The 20369-nt window shown below is 41.5% G+C and overlaps 1 protein-coding gene across 1 annotated transcript in view; it reads right to left on the bottom strand.

Moving 5' to 3' along the window:
• The window catches only part of NANS (N-acetylneuraminate synthase), a 31677-nt gene that overhangs the window by 10580 nt on the left and 728 nt on the right, over positions 1-20369 (bottom strand). Inside the window, exons 2-3 of the mRNA XM_069095375.1 lie at positions 18108-18323; positions 898-997 (exon numbers count right to left, since the gene is read on the bottom strand). Of these exons, the coding sequence (XP_068951476.1) occupies positions 898-997; positions 18108-18323 (316 nt within the window). The remainder of the gene's footprint in view (positions 1-897; positions 998-18107; positions 18324-20369) is intronic.

Genomic DNA, 20369 nt, shown 5'->3' with positions numbered 1-20369 from the left:
AGACCTCAAAGCCAATATGTGTGTCAAGAATTAGTACCAAAGGGATATCTAGGTGGCACAGTGAATAGAGCACCAGCCCTGAAGTCAGGAGGACCTGTCAGGAGTCAAATCCGGCCTCAGATACTTGACACTAGCTGTGTGACCTTGGGCAAGTCACTTAACCCCAATTGCCTTGCCTTTCCCCCTAAAAAAAAAAATTTGGTCCCTAAGCCCAGCTCTTCCTGACTCCCAGGCTGGTTCTCTGCCCACTATCTGACATCATCCCTCATTTAAAATCTTAAAATTATCTCTAATGAAATAATTTTCAGCAGTGGAGGGTTTTTTTGTTTGTTTTTTAAAGAAAAAAATATACCTTACCCCGGTTTCCTTCTAAATGAACAAATGATAACAATTTACATTTTTGTCTTGTGCATGTTATCTCAATTGATCCTCCATCTAGAGGGAGAAGGGGCCTTAGAAACCATTGACAATCCAAATCCTCCTTTTGCAGATAAGGAAACTGAGTTGCATACCTAGTTAATGGCAGGGGGGAGATTTGAATCCAAGTCCTCTTAAACCCCGGGGTCACACAGTGCTTTGTGCTATTTGCTGTTCTAGGCTTTCTATATTATCCCCATTTCCCAGATTAGGAAACTGAGGCCCAGAGAAGTTAAGGGCTTTGCCCAGGGTCACGCATCTAGTAAGTAGTGAATGCATCATTCTAGAACAGGTCCCTCTAATCAGCGCTCCCCCCTTCATACTCTTCCAAGCTGCCTCTACCACAAATGAGGGGTAGAAACACATTGATGATTCAGAAGAGGTCTCTACAGTTACCCTTCATGTTCACTACTACAAAAAGGCAACGTCCCTGGGAGGAAATCAGAACTCTGGGAGAGCAAATTAAGTGGAAACACTCACCTTTCTTGGCTGTCTTTTCCAGATAGGGAAAATTGTTAGTGTCTCCAGATCCAACTTTGAAAAATGGGACATTCAGTTCATCCAGAAACTCGACTGCCATCTACAAAACAGAACAGGGAGTTGTTTGTGGCTTCTCCTCCACTCAGGAGAAGCTATGGTCCACACAGAGCCTTGACCCTAAGCAGAACTGGGCCATCTGTCAAAACAAGAAGCTTGCTCTAGATCAGGGATTCTTAACCTGAAGGCCACTAACTTGGACTTTTAAAAGATGTGTTCATGTTTCCATAGTTTCACTTGTAATCCTATTTATCGATTGATTGATTTTCTATGTATCTTATTTAAAAAGTACAACAGATACCCTCCCAGATCATAAAGTGAATATAACTGTCCGTTGGCTAGATTTCACTGAGCTCCTCTGGAATGCTTGTTACGTCTCTGCTACTCTGTTTTAGAGGATATTTTTTTTAGTAATCCTTCCTCTTAACTAATTTGCACATCCCCTGTCCATGACCAGTCCTTGCACATACAGAGGATGCTGAAAAAAAAAAGCCTTTTGAATTGAACATAACAAGTGTTTAATAAATTTTCATTAAATTAAACTATATAGGTATGGAACCAAGGCAAAAATACACCCACACACATCCCAACCTTATTTTCAGCTGAAGGAAAAAAATCCAGTTCCTTCTTTTGAAAGAAATCTAATTTATAGGGATATTATTTGTAGTTCTAATGGAGAAATATCCCCACCTTGTGGGCTTTTAGGAGACTAACACCAAAGACAGTTTCTATAACCAACTAATCAGAATTAACTGGAAACCCCTAGGCCCTGAACAATCTTGCTGCTTAAAGCATATGTGCATGATTATGTCACCCCACAATTAAGGCACAAGGAGAAAGCCTGATAGGGAAATTAAAGTGGCCGGTGTAAAAATAGGATCACAGAAATACATAGCTCTATGGCAAATTTAAAAGTATTTTATGGAAAAAAAAGGAAATATAAAACTCTTCTTAAAAAAAAAAAATTTAAAAACACTGCTGTTAGATAAGATGCCTTGGAAAGCCCACCAAGTTGCAAAGGCTTTCCATAATAAGCCTAACTAATGACAGTGCCTACCACTTGAGGATCAGGCCATGAGCTCCCTGAGGACAGGGGGACACTTTTTTGTTGTTACTGTTGCTTGTTGTCTTTCTTTGCATCCCCAGTCACTGGCACACAGTAGGTGTTTAATCAGTGCTTGAATAACTGAAAGCTAAGTCTGGAGAAAGGTAGAAAGGCCCTTGGAGACTGTCAGGGGGTGGGGAACCTGCGGCCTCAAGGCTTCATGTGGCCCAAAACAAACTTCACTGAACAAGTCCTTTTATTAAGGGGGTTTTAGGCAAAGAACTGTACATGAGGCCACATGCGGACTTGAGGCCACACGTAGCCCTGTGGTAGCCCAACCACCTCCTTTCACAAAAGAGGAAAATGAGACCCAGAGAAGGGATGTGATTTGCCCAAGGTCACAATGGTAACAAAAGACAGAGGCAGGATTTGAACCCAAGTCCCATGACTACATAGCCAGTGCCCTTTCTGCTGTACCACTAATGCAATCTACTTTAGAGAAGGGGACTGTCCACATTGATGAAATTAGAAATCCCTGAAATATGTGCAGGGCACTGAATACAATCATGGAAAAATAATGCAGCCCCTATGGTTAAGAGTTCACAATACAGGCTACAATATATACACAGATATCTAGAATAAAAAGGGAAAATTGGTAAAAGTAAAGGAGAAATTAAGACAAAGCATCCTAGGGGTAACATACCGTGTTTCCCCGATAATAAGACACTGTCATTACTTTTTTTGGACAGAAAAACACCAGAGGGCTTATTTTCAGGGGAGGGCTTATTTTAATGAACATTGACAGCAATTTTAATAAACAGGTAAATGTGAACAAAAAAATGTACCTTTATTCAATAAGCAAATCACTGGGGAAGAACAGGATGACGCGCTCACTGCTGCAGCTCTGATTGGATGCAGCTCAGAGCGCGGCGTGCGTTTCACGGGGGGGGGAGGACGGTGCATACAGAGGGTACCGTAATGTAGCGTGTAGCGCAGGGGATCACCTTCACTACAGCAGCAATCTCAATAGGGCTTATTTTCGGGGGAGGGCTTATTTTAGAGGAATCTTACACAGTAAGGGGAGGGCTTATTTTCGGGATAGGTCTTATTATCGGGGAAACACGGTAGATTTAGGGCTCAAAGGAACCTCACAAATCATCCAAGCCAAACCCCTCGTTTTTACAGATGAGAAAGCCTGGGCCCAGAAGCCGCCCAAGACCTCAGAAAGAGTCATAATGGTACAGCAGACCCTTGTTTGTACCCAGGTACTCTGATGGCAAATCAAGCTGCATTTCAACTGGGACACCGTGCATAGCCTTTGCTGTCCATCTATCTGCTTACCTGCAGGGTCAAAAATGGGGCTTGTGTGTGTGTGTATACACATAAATACACAAAAGGGTAAGTACCTCTGTGTGTATATATATGCACACATGTACAGGTGTGCATAAATATACATGTGCTACCTATATAGGTACATACCTCTATAACGTATATATGTATGTCTATGTAGGCACCTCTGTGTGTCTATACACCCAAAGTAACCTTGAGGGGGAAGATAACTGGGAGGAACAGACCAGGAAAAGGCTTTATGCAGAAGGTAGTACTTGGGTTGGGTCCTGAAGGAAACCAGGGATTTCAAGAGGTGATGGGATATTTCTGCAGAAGGGCATTCCAGGCATGAGGCACAGGCAATGCAAAGTCATGGAGATGGGACAAGGAATAATGAGTTGGCCAGTACAGCCAGACTATATGGAGAACATAAAAGGAAGAAAGATATGCACAAGAAATCTGAGAAAACAGGAAAGGGTCAGATTGTGAAGAGTTTTAATGAATGAATGACATATTTATTAAGCACCTACTATATGCAAAGCATTCTGTGCTAGCTGCTAGGGATACAAATGAAAAAGACAATCCCTTCTCTCAAGACCCTTACTTTCTTATTTTAAATGGCAAAGATGTTTATAGTTGAACCTAAAGGTAAGAAGGAGCCATTGAAGTTATTGGTTTTATTTTATATCATTCTGGTAGTTGTGAAATGTCATTTTATAGTCTACAAAATTTTATGGATGTTAAACTTTCTTTGAAATACTATAGTTTGATGAAAGCGACAGTTTCAGAGAAACCTGGAAAGATTTGTATGAAAAGATTCAGAGTGAACAGAACCAGGAAAACAATATAAAGGTAAACACTCTGAAAGGCTCAGAACTCCAATCAATGCAACAACCAACCACACACATCCAGAGCGTGAATCATGAGGCATGGTATTCCCTGTCTGATATAGAGGTGATGGACACACTATGCAGAATGTGACATACATTTCTGGACATGGTCAATATGGGGATGTGCTTAGATTTTTCATAGTTATTGCAAGATTTTGTTGTTTGCTAATTTTTTTTTTTTAGTGGGAAGGGGAGTTAGGTGAGAGAGGGGGCTTTAAGAATAGAAATTCTCACCCTAAAAAAGAGACTAGAACAAAGACTAGAAAGAATCAAAGATGAACAGGACAGCTTTAAAAACTACAAACTGAATTTATTATATAATTTTAAAAAATAGCAAGCTATTCATAATTTGTATAAGGAAATGTTCAACTGATTTTGTGTTCAGAATAAAAAGCAAAAAGTGGAAAAATACTATATCTGGTTAAAAAACATCACTTGACCAATTTGTAACGCCGTTTAATTCCCTCTTTTGACAACAAACACAAATAAATCATTTTATAACACAAATCTTAAAAGCTGACCTGCATATAATAAATGAGAACAATAACAATTTATGCTTTATCTGATAGATACTTTCAAAGCTGTTCTTCATCAGGGAGGTTAGAGGAAGGTTTTATGCTAGATGCGGCACTTGAGCCCTGAAGGAAGAACAACATTATTTCAAAATATGGAAAGGAGGATGGATCCCATTCCAGGTACAGAAGCTGATTGCTGCCAATGCCCCAGGGTTAGTGAGTAGAGAATCACATTGTGTAACAGGGGAGAAAGAACAGTCTGGCTGGAATGTAGAATGGGTAAAGGAGACCAACATAGAAAAAAAAAAGGCTGGAAAGTTAGGTTGGAGGCAGATAGTGAAAGGCCTTCGGTGCCGAGCTAAGGAGAGTACAGTTGACCCTAGAAAGCCAATGGGAAGCCAATGAGATAGTATCGGAGTGACACAGTTGGATTTGTGTCTTAGGGGAATTGTATTGAGAGCTGTGTGAAGGATGGATTGCAGCTGGGACGAGACTGGAGATGGGGAGATGAATTAGGAGGATGTTACAGTATCAGGGGAGGGGTGATGAAAGTTTGAATTAAGGGTAAAAACATGGAAGTGGAGAAGAGGGGCTGGTGATATTCAGAGAACATAGCAAATGATTAAAGAGAAGAGGGAGAGGAAAAATTCAGATATTCTGAGGGTAGGTCAGGGAAGAGGGGAAAGGTGGTACCATCAGCAGAAATGGAAAAGTTGGGAAGGAGGAGGGAAAGAGAAGAAAAGGATAAGTTAATTTTTGGACATTAACAATGTTAGAGGAAGGGACACCTGGATCAGAATTTTAAAAAATCTAACCTCATCACCTACCTGGTCTTTCACCCGGAGGACCAGTAAGCCTTGCCATCTATCCAACAGCTGAATACTCCTAATTGTGTCGTCTCAACTAATAAAAACATGAGTCTCTTGAGAAGTGGGGACCATCTCAATTTTCTACTTGTATTCTTAACACATAAGACCATGATGGGCATGTAGTGATAATAAAGAAATGCTTCCTTATTCCATTCCCTGTATAGCAATGTCTTTATGGGAAAATAAGTTAAAAGATACAATTCAATCTGCCTGAAGACCAAACTCACCTAGTGTTTTAAAGGGAAACTGTCCCATTCCTAAGCCTAGAAGTCACAGAAAGATTCAGAGCTGGAAAGAACCTCAAAAGACCATCTAATGCAGTCTTCTCATTTTATTGAGGCCCACGGAAGTTAAATAAATGTCTTCCCTACAGCCAAAACAGATAGTAAGTAGCAGAGATAAGATCTGAACCCAGATCCCAATGGCCAATCCAGGGTCAGATGACTTGGATTGCCCTAATTAGCACCATGACCTCTGGCAGATCCTAATTAGCTGTGTGACTTCTCCTAAATAGCTGTGTACCTTTGGGCAGATCATCCCCCTAATGTCTCTGGACCCGACTTTTTTCTTCTATATAATAGGAGGGTTGGGCCACATCAGAGGCTCTTCACCTGAGGTCTGTCAACTTGTTTTTAAATATTTTGATAACTGTCATTTCAATATAATTTGCTTCCTTTGCAATCCTACATATTTTACTTTATGCATTTCAAAATATTATTCTGAGAAAATAGACACAAGATTCCCCAGACTGCCAGAGGGATCCCTGATACAAGAAAGCGTAAGAACCGCTGGGACAGTTGATTTCTGAGATCCCTTCCAGCTCAGACATTCTGGGACTCTAGAAATAACTTATGCCTGGTGCAGGCACTAAGCAGGAGCTTCAGAGGTCTCAAGGGGCTATGGATGGTCAGTCAACAAGCAAGGATACAAAGAAAAATGAAAGACAGTCCCAGCCTTCAAGGAGATCACACTTTAATGGGGAAGATAACATGCCAATAACTACAATTAAGATAGATAGGATGAAATGGAGATAATTAATACTGGCATAATGGGAGATCAGATACTGAAGGAATTCAGTGTTAGTGGACCAAAAGCAGGGGTATTTTCCATCTGAGCTAGTTCTGTCTGAGTCAACCCCCTTTTTTTCTACCAACTCTTAGAACTGAACTGCCCACCTTTCTATTCATTTTTACCATGTGTTGCTTCCAGAGAGGGTTTCTCCCTCTTGAATTCAACAAGCATTTATTAAACACCAATCATGGGCCGGGTACTGTGTAGAAAGAGACAAAAAGCACAATGGTTCCTGCCCTCAAGGAGTTTCCATTCTTTTGGGGTAAAATATCACACACAAATAAAATTAAATACAAAATATGTACCAGGTAATTGCAGAGATTGAAAGTACCAAGATAGGATTGCAGCAGAGGGGTCACTTGGCTTATGCTTTGAAGGAAACTAACAGTAATAACAACAATAATGTCTAACATTTATATAGTGCTTACTCTGTGCCAGGTGTTGTGTGAAGTGCTTTACAAGTATTACTTCATTTAATCCTCATAACAACCCTGACAGGCTGGTTATTATTTTCTCCATTTTACAGATGAAGAAACTGAGGCAAACAGGGTTAAGTGACTTTCCCAGGGTCACACAGCTAGTAAGTGTCAAATTTGAACTCAAGTCTTCCTGACTCCAAGCCTGGCACTCTATCTACTGTACCACCTCGCTGCCCCAAAGTAGGGGAAACTAGGGATTCTATAAGATAGGGGTGAGGAGGAAGTGTATTCCAGGCACTGGGAGGCATGGAAAATGGAATGCTGTATTGGAGGCATGGCAAGTAGGCCGGTTTGGAGAGTAATGTGCTAGAACCACACTATTAAGCACTTTATAAGTCACAAAGAAGAGTCTGCATCCTAAGGTAAGTTAAAAAGAGGGGGCCCACAGGAGTTTACTGAGCAAGCAGAATGATGTGGCCAGACCTGTGCATAAGGAATACCTCCCTGGCAGCTGTGGTAAAGATTGGGGGGAGGGGGGGAGGGAGAACCTTGAGGCAATTAGAATACTAACATGGTCCAAGCACGAAGGGCAAATGCCTGAAGCAGTGTGGCAGCTTGTGGGAGCTGAGCAAAGGGAAAGAATCCAAGATATACCCAGGGGTAGAATCGAGACGTGCCCTCTGATTGGATGAGAAGCATGAAGAAGAGAGAAGAGCTTTGATTGGCTCTTGTGAACCTGGATGAATGGAAAGATTGTGGTGCCCTCTACAGAAAGAGGCAAGTTGGTTTTTTTTGTTTGTTTTTGGTTTTGGTGGAGGAGGGAAAGAAAGATATTTTATTTAAACTTATTTATATATTTTTGTTATTCTGAATTTGACAAACTCAACAAATGCAAACATTCCCATACGCAAAGAACAGGAAAAGGGGGTTGTGGATGAGACAACAAATTTCTATAGAGCTTATTTTAAAAAAATACACACACTGACATATATAATAAGTTGACATCAGTTTCAAAGTTATTCTGATTGCTCGTGTCTCTTCTTTAGTGAACTTCCTTCTTTTCTCTCTGTGGAAAGGGGCAAGCTCTAAAGAAGAGAAGTTTTTTAAGAAATGACACTGAGTTCAACTTTGGGACCTGCTGAGTATGAGATGCCTACAGGACATCCAGCTGGCAGTTTTCAACAGATCTGAGAATCGTCTCCATAGAGGTGATGGTTGAAGGTGTGGGAGATGAGATCTAAGAAAGAGAGCAACAGGCAGACAGGTAGAGAGAGAGGATAGAGAAGAGGGACAAGGACAGAGATCTAGAGCAGTGACCCCATATGGAGTCCCAAAAAATTTGGCAACAGTAAAAGTTTTCTGAACACAAAATGACCACAAATTAATTAAAAATCAAACTCATAATGAATTGAGGTGCTTCTGGCAGCGCTTGCCCATGCTGCATCAGGCAACTTCATGGCAGCCTTGGTTCTGAACACAAGGCACACGCACTTTGCACACTGCATGCCCTCACACAATGCAACCCCAATGAATGCTGCCAAAACTTAAAAAGGGGTTGTGAGTGGGAAAAGTTTAAGATGCCCTGATCTAGGGGATGGGCTATGGAGAGGAAATTGCCAATCTAGGAGAAAGAGAACCAGGAGAAGGAAGAAGCATGAAAATCCAAGGAGGAAAGGTTTCTAGGAGGGGGTAGTGAACCACACATACCTGTGGCCCACTACAGAACAGAACATAAGCCTCAAAGTTTTTTCTCCAGCTTTCCTAGCCCTCAGGCAAACACAAAGGGCAAGGTTCGGCCCAATTTTTTTTCTTTTCTCAATTAAATTCAGAATGGAAAGCACGGATGGGTCTATACTAAAGGTCAGAGGAAAAGTAAGGCACAGAGTTAAGTATTTCTTTCTCTGAACTCAAAGTAAGGTTGACAATCATCTTTTATCATGGAAACAGCACACTTTTAAAGGATGTTTTTACTGATGTCATGGCAAGGATGTTTTTTCAAGTTTATATTTTGGCACCCTTCGCTGTGCACAAGGATACTGTTCTAGTAGTGTGCAGGGAGGAGAGGAAGAGGTGAAAGGAATGGGAGGGAAGAGAAGAGGAAGAAAGAGGAGATTGATGGTATTGTCATCATTACTTTACATTCAAAACAGTCAAAGTCAGCAGTTCTCAAAGTGTGGTTTGGAGACCCATGAGGGTAGAGGTATGTTGGTTATGTTTTAATAACTGGGTCTCTCTTGAGGAAAAATGCACATATGATACAAAAGTTTAATTTGCATTATTAATATTTTCTCCATTACTTTCTCTATTCTAGACAGTCAACAAAGCAATAAATCAAACCCTGATCTGTACCATTTGTCAATTTCCTTTTTTTTTTGAGGGGGGAGGGCAGGGCAATTGGGGTTAAGTGACTTGCCCAAGGTCACACAGCTAGTAAGTGTTTTGTGTGTGAGGCTGGATCTGAACTCAGGTCCTCCTGACTCCAGGGCCAGTGCTCTATTCACTGCACCATACAGCTGCCCCACATTTGTCAATTTCTGAGGTATAAATGCTCACACTGAAAATTTAGCAATCTGCTCTGATGACTCAAGTTAATGCCAGCATACCCCTGCCAAGACCCTTTTACAAAACTATAGTTATCCCCTCCACACTGAGACTTTCCCCATCTCAATTTCAATATATTGCAAGTCAGCATAAGAAATTAAGTGGGAATTTGGGGGGAGTTTTGTGGAAGCTGCAGACGACAAAGGCCAGCAGATAACACAGAATGTATGACCAAATGCTTAACACAAATTTTACAATAGGATACTGTGAACACCCCATAAAAGAAAAAGAAAAAATTCAGACTTCTTCTCTGGTATGAAGCTAAGGCCAAAAAATTTTCTGCAGATTTTCCAGATCACTGCAGTACCGTGCCCAAACCCCAGCAATGTGGAAGGGCATTTAAATATAATCCACATAAACAAAAGTTCTTTGGGGGAGAGACCAAAAATACTTCACTCAAAAAGTGTGTATTTCCAATGAAGTATATACTTTTTTTTCAACTGCTTTTCCTTAGACTCAAAATTACATAATACCCTAAGCTTTAGGAAGATAACTGGCAAAAGCAACCCAGGAACAGGCTATGACAGTTGAGGGCAGGGAGGAGAAAGGTCAATAATTAATTGCTTGTTGCCTGATGAGGAAGTAGAAGCTTGGTAAATACTCCAAGTGGACACAAACTCAGAACCACCCTGGACTGACGGAAGTGTGCCCAACCCACTGAACATGACTTAATTCTTCCATTAAAGGCCCCTATGAATGTCTTTTCCAACTTCGTGCTAACATAAATGGTTATAAAGTGGAGTGAAAAGAAGAAACAGGCTGAGATGGTGAACTGAAGCCAGAGGTGATCTGGCATTAACCTGAGGCCTCAGAGAACAGAATATTAAATTTCCAATGTACTTACATACCAGAAATTGACAAATACTACAAATGACGGCTTGATTTATCATTTTGTTGATTTCCTGGACTTAAGACAGTGATGGAGAAAATGTCCATTTTCAATTAAAAACACTATATTGTGTGTATATTTCCTTCCCAGAAACCCAGTTATTAAATGTTAAGAGTACACTGCCTACCCTCAAGGGCCCTCAAAACACACTGTAACTATTTTGAATATAAAGTAATGATGACAACAAAGTCAATTCCCAATATCCCTCTGCTTGGCTCAGGTACATCCCTTTACAATGTATGTGATTTGCCACCTAGGACAGCCACCCCGGCTAGGGGGCATTTCTGGTTACGCAGCAATAAAAATTTGAGTCATACGTTTCATGCTAATTAGCTGTGAGACTGATCACAAATAAAGCAACTTCCTTGGCCCCATCCTTGCTCCCATCACTTAGAGGAGAGGTGTCCAAGTCCCTGTCCCTCTAATGGTATTAAAGTATAATGTGGAAATTTTTAGCAAAATTAATATAAAACATAGAAAATGTTAATATGGGGTGGCTAGGTGGTGCAGTAAATAGAGCACCAGCCCTGAAGTCAGGAGGATCTGAGTTCAAATCCAGCCTCAGACACTTAACACTTACTAGCCGTGTAACCTTAGGCAAGTCACTTAATCTAAATTGCCCTGCCTTCCCCCAATCAAAAAAGCAAAAAAACAAAACAAAATGAAAATGTTAATATGTAGTTTTCTAAGTCAATATCCTGCCTATTGAGTTGGACACCACTGTCCAAAAATTTTGGACAAATGTTTGCAAACCTCGAAGGAACTTTTTTTTTAATCTTTTTTTGGAGGGGGGAAGGCAAGGCAATTGGAGTTAAGTGACTTGCCCAAGGTCACATAGTTAAGTGTTAAGTGTCTGAGGCCGAATTTGAACTCAGGTCCTCCTGACTCCAGGGCCGGTGCTCATTATGCCACCTAGCTGCCCCAAGAACTTTTCATGTAATATTATGTGTTTTACTTACCTTAAGTGAGTCTTCTCTTCCTGTAGGACTGTAAGCTATATGAAGGCAGGGATTCTGTCTTATTTACATTCTGAATCTTTCCCAGCACCTACCACAGCACTCTGTACACGGAAGGAGACTAAAAGTGTTTGTTGACTGGAGGTGAGTAACTTCATCTGAACCTCAATGTTCTCATCTGTCCAGTGGGCATGATATACATAAACACATATACATACATACATACATACACATACAAATTGTTGAGAGGACAGTGCTTTGTAAACCTTTATAATAGATGTTGTTGGTGTTATGATTATCAATGAAATTTTATTGTTCAGTGTAATGTTAATGAAAGTTGAAGATCTTCCCCGCCCACTAATAGACCTCATGGTGGAGACCAAGAAGAGAAGCTTGATTAGGGGAGACTTGTTTTTCAGGAAGACCACACCTTCTGTTACATTGTAGTTAATTAGGCAATGGAGTCACTAGGGTCATCATGCCCTCTGGCTCTGAAGAAAGGTAAATATACTTTGAAGTGAGGTTTTACTTTGGGGCTCACTTATGGGAAGAGCTGTGTGATTTGGCCAGATGAGACTGTGGGTAGCCATTAAGGAGCACCCGCAGTTTGAAAACCCAGATTTCCTGCTTCTCTCTCTGGTAAATGTATGTATAGCTTTGGTCAGACAGCTAGAAGTCCTGTCTGCTGATTTATGTCATTTTCTCTGTCTGTCATTTTTCTGCATGTAATTTCTATATGTATTTTCTCTAAAGTTCAGCATGCTTGCTGACTTTTTCCCCTGAACTAAGTGAATGATATATATATGAAATTAAAGTAAGATTGTTGATCCCTTTAAAGTTGTTTTCTTTTAGAAAAGTTGATCAAAAGAACCTGTGCTAGCAGCCCTCCTGTGTGCTGGTGTTATTGGTCTTACACCCCCACAGCAGCTGCAAGCAGTACTGCTGTTACATTCAGTCATTCAATCATGTCTGAATCTTCATGACCCCAAGAACAGGGGGAGTGGTTTGCCATTTCTTTCTTTAGTGAACTGAGGCAAACAGAGAAGTTAAGTGCCTTGCCCAGGGTCACACAGTAGGGAAGTGTCTGAGGCTGAATTTGAACTCAGGTCTTCCTGACTCAAAACTCTATCCACCACACCACCTACCAGCCTCTATTATAATAATCAAATAGCCAGATTTTAATCTTGGTTTGTAAACAGAAAGGCTTTGTGGGAATTGGGAGGTGGCAAGGATCTGAGTCTCCATTTAGTCCAACATATATAATGTACCCAGCAAGTAGTCATCCAACCTCTAACTAAAACCCTCCAGGAAGAAGGAGCCCATCAGCTCTCAAGACAGCCCATTTCACTCTTGGATAATTCTAATTATTAGGACATTTTTCCTGATACTAAGCCCAAATCTGTCTCTTTTGCAAGTTCTACACATCGTCCCTGGTTCTACCTTCTGATGCAAACAAGTCTAATTCCTATTTCATGTGACGGCCCTGAAGACAGCTATCATGTCCCGCCCCGCCACCTTGGGGGTCTTCCCTTCCCAGTTCCTTCAAATAATCCCCATGTGAAAAGAACTCAAGACATTTCACCGTCCTAGATGTCCTCTGGACCCACTCTAGCTATCAATATCCTTAAACTGTAGTGCCCATAACTGAACATAATACTGCAACTATGTTCAAAATTAAGGAGAATTATGCTTGAATGGGGGTGTGGTGGACAGCTAGGTGGCACAGTGGATAAGAGCGCCAAGCCTGGAGTCAAGAAGACCTGAGTTCAAATTCAGCCTCAGACTTTACTAGCTGTATGACCATGGACAAGTCACTCAATTCTGTTGACTTAGCTTCCTCATCTGTAAAATGAGCTGGAGAAGAAAATGGCGAACCATTCTAGTATCTTTGCCAAGAAAACCCCAAATAGGGTCACAAAGAGTTGGCCACAACTAAAACAACTGAACAACAACATGCTGGGATGGGGAAAGGAGTTTAGACAGAGCTGACATTGAGGAACTTCCCATTGCCCTGACCTCCTCCAGCTGCCTTTGTGCTCTGAACGTGAGCACCTGGAGAATGAATGATTCTCCATCTAAGGAGAAGCCTTCACATGAAATGCAGGAAAAGGAATGTTCTTTTTTACAGACATAGGGATCTACAGGTACCTGTTTCACTGCATCAATGAACTCTAGATCTGGAAGGCATCTTGGCTATGATTTTGTCTCATAGCCTTTTATACACATGAAGAAACCAAGGGCCACACAGCTTGAGTGACCGGTGACATGTCTGGTTAGACCTATGAAGTCGATCAGAAATGAGCCAGTGAGTTCAGAGGAAGCTTAATTCATCTTGGTGACTGATGCGTGCCCCAGTATCACATCTCCACCCATTCCCTCTACACAGGCTCTTTTAAGGTTACAGTCCATGTACTAAAATCTCCATAGCCTTGTTCCTGAGGCCGGTAGGTTGTGCAGTAGATAGAGTGCTGGGTCTTGAGCTGGGAAGACCTGAGTTCAAATCCAACCTCAGACACTTCCTAACTGTGTAACCCTGTGTTACCTCTCATACCCAGTTTCCTTATCTGTAAAATGGGGATAATAATATCGTCTACCTACTAGGATTATAAGGATCAAATGAGATATTTATAAAGCACTTTGAAAACATTGAAGAGCTATATGAATTCTGGCCATTATTATTTTTATTAAATAGATGGGAAGGAAGGATGTTAAGACAAGGGCATGGAACTAAGAGTTTGGACACTTCCAGCAGTAGGTTTAGCCTTTGCCGGGACTCTGTTTCTCATCTGTAAAATGAAGGGACTGGAATAAATGATGGAAAGGGCTCTTCTAGCTCTAATATAATATCAATGATTCTGTGGTCCTAGAAACTAACCCAGGCATTATCAGTACACTGAAAGATTAAACCTTTGCCCTCATATGCATTCCTGGGACAGTTCTCTATTGCTATTAAAAAGCCAGCCTTTGCAATGGAATGTATGCTCCCTCCTGAAATGTTATACTGGCTGCCTGGGACAAGACTCCTCCTCTCCCCCGCCCCTGTCCCAGGTTTCAGAATGGAAAGGAAGCCTTGAATGCCTCTTAGATGTTCTAGTTACTTAATTAATGCTCTAATCTGGTGTTTAAAGCCTTGTATAGCCTGGTAACCTTCCCTCTACCTTTCCAGTCTTCTTTACACCTTACCACATATATACCCTGTAATGCAGTGACTCTGGTCTCCTTACTGTTTCTTGATCAAAATGCTCCATCTCCTGACTCCAAGTATTTTCTCTGGCCCTCCTTCAGGGATGGAATGTTCTCCCTCCTCATCTCCATCTCCTGGCTTCCCTCAAGTCCTAGCTAAAATCCCACCTTCTGCACAAAGCCTTTCCTGATCTCTCTGAATGCCTTCCCTCTGTTGATTATTTCCAGTTTGCCCTATCTGTAATTTAATTTATGTTCTTGTTTGCATGATGTCTCCCTGTCTGACTTTGAGCTCCTTGAGAACAGGGTGCATTGACCTTCTTTGAATTCCCAGGGCTTAGAGCATATCACTATTGCTGTTCAGCCATTCATTTTTCAGTCACGTCCAACTCTTGGTGACCCCATTTAGGGTTTTCTTGGCAAAGATACTGGAGCAGTTTGCTATTTCCTTCTCCAGCTCATTTTACAAACGAGGAGACTAAGGTACTTAATAAATGTATGACTGACAAGTGGATGGGCCTGAAAAACCTGCTCCCTCCACCCTTGCTGTCAGTCCCAGGACTTAAGAGGACACTGGTAGAATGTGAATTTCTGGACCAAGCAAGGCAGGCCACTGATTATTAATATAAGAAGGCATTTTAATTGCTCCCTTTGACTTATTACAGGATTACAGATTTTGAGTTGGAAGGATTTCTAGAGATCCTTTAAATCCAAACCTTTCATTTTCAGGATGCCTAGAAGTAAAACAACTTTATCCTAAGGTCACCTAGATAATGAAGTGCCAAAGCAGGAGCCATCCCCAAGGCTCCTGATTCCCAAGCCCGTGATCTTTCCACAGTACCATGACACATTTTCTTTTTTTCCTGTTTTGCTACTAAGTATATGTAATGGGAATGGGAATTTGAAGATCTTCCCTACTCTTTAGTAGACCTAAGGGAATTTGAAGATCTCTGCACCATAATACGCCTGAGGGAATCTGAAGACCTTCCCTGCTTTGAAGATATACCCTGACCCCTAATAGGCTGAATGTAATCAAATGGGGCCAGTGGTGGGAGGAGTATGCTGAAGGGGGGAGTAGAGCCCACAGAAAGCTGGGAGTCTGAGCAGTTAAGAGACTGGAGGGAGGAGAAGATGCACCTGAGGGAGACAGGCTTGTGAGTAAATGATGGTTTGTGGGAGGCTAAAGGATGGTGTGGCTCTCTGTGCTGTTATGGCTTATTAACTTCTACATTACTATGATGGAATCAGCTTTTTTGGTTTTGGGATTCGGTTTTCTGGTGTCAGAATAAATGTTTTGCTTCTGTCTTATATATAGAAAGTCTGTTATATTTTGTGACTGAGCACTATACTGGCATATTTACAGCAGCTGTCAGCACTATGAATATTGCATTGGCACTACAGTACCAGTTCAGTACAGTGACCCACAAGATATTTATCTGTAATGGGAATGTAAATTTTAAAGATCTTCCCTGCCCCTAGGCTAAAGTGCACCTGGAGCCTGGGGTGGGAGGCTTGTTTTTCAGTAGATACTTCTTGATTGGCCAGTGGGTCAATAAGGTTGTTACATTCTGAGCCAGGAGAAGGCTATATAAGCCCTGAAGTGAGGCTTTGTTTTGGGGCTCACTTTGAGAAGTGTTCTGTGATTTGATGAAACTCTGGGCTAGCCGTTGTCCAGAGCCCCCCAGCTTTGAAACCCAGATGTTGTTTGGTATGGATGTAATGGTTGCACAGTTTGGAAAGCTGTGTACTTGATCTGTTTCTGTCTTGATAATTCTGTCTGTATATTCTGGAGGTCGGGGTGCTGACCTTTTTACCCTGAACGAAGTAAACGATACATATCTGACTGATTAAAGTAAGCTTGTTAACCCATTTTGAGTTGCTTTCCTTTATCAAAGCAGATACAAGAACCTGTGGTGGCAGCAAACCCTGAGGACCCTTGGGGTGCTTGCTGCTACATTATCTAGTTTGGGAATGGCTTTCTGTATTTATACGGAAATATGGAGATAGCTAATATTCTGAGGCTTCTCAGTCCTTTAAATCAAATATAGACATCCCTTGAAATCAAAAAAGCAGGTAAATTGAAATCATGGATAAAGAGAAATCTCAAAGTTCAAACTTAGGCCATTTCTACTGCAGGAGACGTGGGCAGAATGTGGTGCTTCTCTGATGCCTTTCTTTTTTTCTTTAATAGATGCCTTTGGTCTTTACATCACAATCAGATTTGAAGATAAACCACTTCCCTCTTTCTTATTCTGCAGGACCCTTGGAATCCCTCCTTTTTAACAAAAGTGGTCAAACAAAACCACCAACAATGTATGCCAAATTCTATACCTAGAGTCTCCCATCTCTCTGATGGAAGGAAGAGATTCCTTCTTCAGAGCCAAGATGGGTTACAACAATTACTTAGTCCTGCCTGTCAATGTGCACACATATCTGGAGGCTGGGGATAGCAAATGGCCTCTTTGGTAAACAAACCAGTGCTGTAACACTAGAAGGACTGAAATGTAAGAATATCCTGAAGAAGAAGAACTGCATCAATTGATGGAGTGTGGTTTTTTTTTTAATCCACAAAGAAAATAGAGATAACAGAATTACAATGTTTGTGGCTGTTGAGTCATTTCAGGAATGTCTGATTCTTTGTGACCCTATTTGGTTTTCTTGGCAAAGACACTTTAGTGATTTGCCATTTCCTTTCTCTGGCTCATTTTATAGATGAGGAAACTGGGGCAAACAGGGTCATACACTTACTAAGTCTCTGAGGCCAGATCTGAACTCAGGTCTTCCTGACTCCAGACCCAGTACTTTATCCACTACACCACCTAGTTGCCCAGCAATCTATACTACACAGTATAGTGTGTTTCCTCTGTTAACATGCCTGGCCCTTCTAGTGTTAATAAAGACAATCTCAAGGAGGTATGTGTCCCTATGTGCCCCTGAGCAGATGTGGCTCTCTAGTATGAATTTCCCAGGACCCTTTCCATTGCATGGCTACAAACTTCTATATAACTGGGCTTATAGGCCAATCCCTTCTGGAGATCATCAATGTCACTCCCACCTCAAAGAGTTGCCATAATTCTTAGAAGTCTGGTTTATTGTCTCCCAGCAACCATCTATGTCCATCTATGACTTCCAGTTAGCAGGGAGCATTTTGGACAGAGTCCAGTGTCTACACAGCAAATGAATAGATATTTGTTCCTGTCTGACCCACCCTTCACCACCCCCAACAGCTCCACATATTTCCTTGACCTGTTACTAAGGCATGCTCAACCTCAGGGGAAAAAAAGTCAAAGATTTAGGATCTGGATCCATATGAAAAGACGCTAGATTTCTTGCTGTCCTTTTCACCACATGAAAGTGATGGATGAGGAAAGAAGGAAAAGTCTCACCTCATCCATCCCAGAGGCAGTGAAGAAAATCCCTATTTCCTCAGCATATTTCTGTAGCTCCCTGTACTGGTCATGGCTGAACTCGAGGTAGCGCTTGTGTTCTCCATAGGTTTTCCCCCAGGAGTGTTTACAAGTGTAGGGTCTCTCCAAAGCCCGACGGTTGAACTTGTGTTCCAGTTCACTCTTCTGAAATTTGGCACAGTCAGCCCCACACTCCTGAAAGACACATTAGAACAACAGCTAATGAGTGCGCCCTTCACTCTGGTCGTTCTAATCCCAAAGGAGCTCACAACTTAAAAAAGACAAATATATTTGAGAACAAAAACTACTTAAATTTGGAGTGGAAAAGGTAAAGAGTCTAAGGACAGGTGTTCACACTGTTCCCACACACAGGACTTTCTGGATGGGGCAGTAGTAGAGAAGACATTTCATTAGGCATTAGAAGACCCCATAGTTAACCCCATCACAGAGGCAGTTAGATGGCCCAGTGGATAGAGCCCTGGGCCTAGAGTTCAATCTGTCCACAGACACTCACTAGCTGTGTGCCCCTGGGCAAGTCACTTAAACTGTTTGCCTTAATCCATTGGAGAAGGAAATGGCAAACCACTCCAGTATCTTTTCCAAGAAAAGCCCATGAGCATGCTATGGTCCATGGGATCACAAAGGACAATCAATAACAACAAACTAAGGAAAGAGCTACCAGCAAAGGTTCCCTTTCCTCTTCCCTAGTTACCTTCACCCACCCTCCACCTACCTGTCCCAAACCCCACAAGCACCAGGGCTTCTCACACTGCTTGAATGAGTTAGGAGGCACTCACTACAAACAGCAGACCACCAGGCTTAACTCTTTGCCCTGAAACTAACACCCCCTCTAGGCCTCTGGGTACTGCCATAACAACCTACCAAAGCATCTTAAGGACTCTTGGCCTTTAGAAATTTTTAACCTGGGTTCCACAGAACTCTTAAGGTGTTCATGGATAGGTTTTGGAGGGGGAAAAGGGGATCCATAAACTCAGATGGGAAAAAAGTTACATCTTTATTTCTACTAACCTCTAACTGAAGTGTGGCATTTCCTTCAATTATTTAAAAACATTATTTTGATGTTAAGCCTTGATATCTCTATTCTAAACATATTCTAAAAACAGCAAATGCTCGTTAAAAGCTTTTTTCATTCATTCTTTCATTCATCTGAAATCCTACTTTAACAGATCAGGCAACTGTGGCAGAGAGATGAGATTACCTACCCAGTCACCAAAGCCTTTGTACTACAAATTTGTTTTCTCACAGCCAGGCAAAGGGAGAAATGTGAGTTCTTACAGTTAGACACAGGCAATGTATTTGGGTAGATCATAAATTCTTCAGCTTAAACTTCATTTGTAACCAAAAACCTAAAATGCTGGTATAAATGACATCTTGTACATAAGCCTTTCCTGGTTCCACCCCAGTCCCCAACCATTTTCTATTTATCTACTCTGTGTGTGTACATATGTATGTATTTATTAACTTTATATACTGATGTCATATTCAAAGAACCAAAGAAAGGTGTCTTGGATTGATGCTCTAAGGAGAGTTTATGGACAGCCCCCTTTTTAAATATGTTGTCTTTTCCCCATTATAATGTAAGCTCCTTGAATGCAGAGACCATCTTTCTTTTTGCTTGTATTCCAATAAATATTTATTGACTTGAGGTTAAAAAGTTGTGGAGAGCAGAGACCTATCAGAGAAGTTTTTCTGGTCTAAGTCCCAGGTCATCAACTTAGAAGAACCTATACTATCTGATTTGGACGGAGAAGTGGTTTCGGCTGAACTAAAAAACCAACCTTCCTCTACATTTAGGCTTCCCAAACTCCCAGTGAAATACAAATGACTCTCCCTCACACAAAGTAAAACTATGGGGGAACAGCAGCAAGCAGGGGGCAGCAACTGCCAAAGCAATTAAAGTTATACACAGTTTAGAGGTTGTTCCTGGATTACTGAGGATGCCAGGTCATTCATAAATTGAGAGCTAGAGTTTCAGGGTGGGGAGGAGCCTCAAAGTACTAGCACAACGAAGTTCAAGGGGTCTCCAGGTAAGTCAAGAGAGCCAAGGGTCCTCCCTCTCCCCTAGGGACTCCAGCCTATAAAGCTTTGGGAGAGCCTATGTATTTCCCCACTAGGCATTCTTCCACCCCCCTACTCTAACGCATATTGTTAATTTGCCTTAATCCAGGAGTTCGTGTGTGTGTGTGTGTGTGTGTGTGTGTGTGTGTGTGTGTGTGTGTG

Source organism: Petaurus breviceps, unplaced genomic scaffold (assembly GCF_028583685.1).
Source record: "Petaurus breviceps papuanus isolate PSGF00001 unplaced genomic scaffold, PetGlider_PUasm1.0 226, whole genome shotgun sequence".
Taxonomy (NCBI): domain Eukaryota; kingdom Metazoa; phylum Chordata; class Mammalia; order Diprotodontia; family Petauridae; genus Petaurus; species Petaurus breviceps.
The sequence above is the reverse complement of the archived record's forward strand: the minus strand, read 5'-3'. Positions and strand labels throughout refer to the sequence as shown.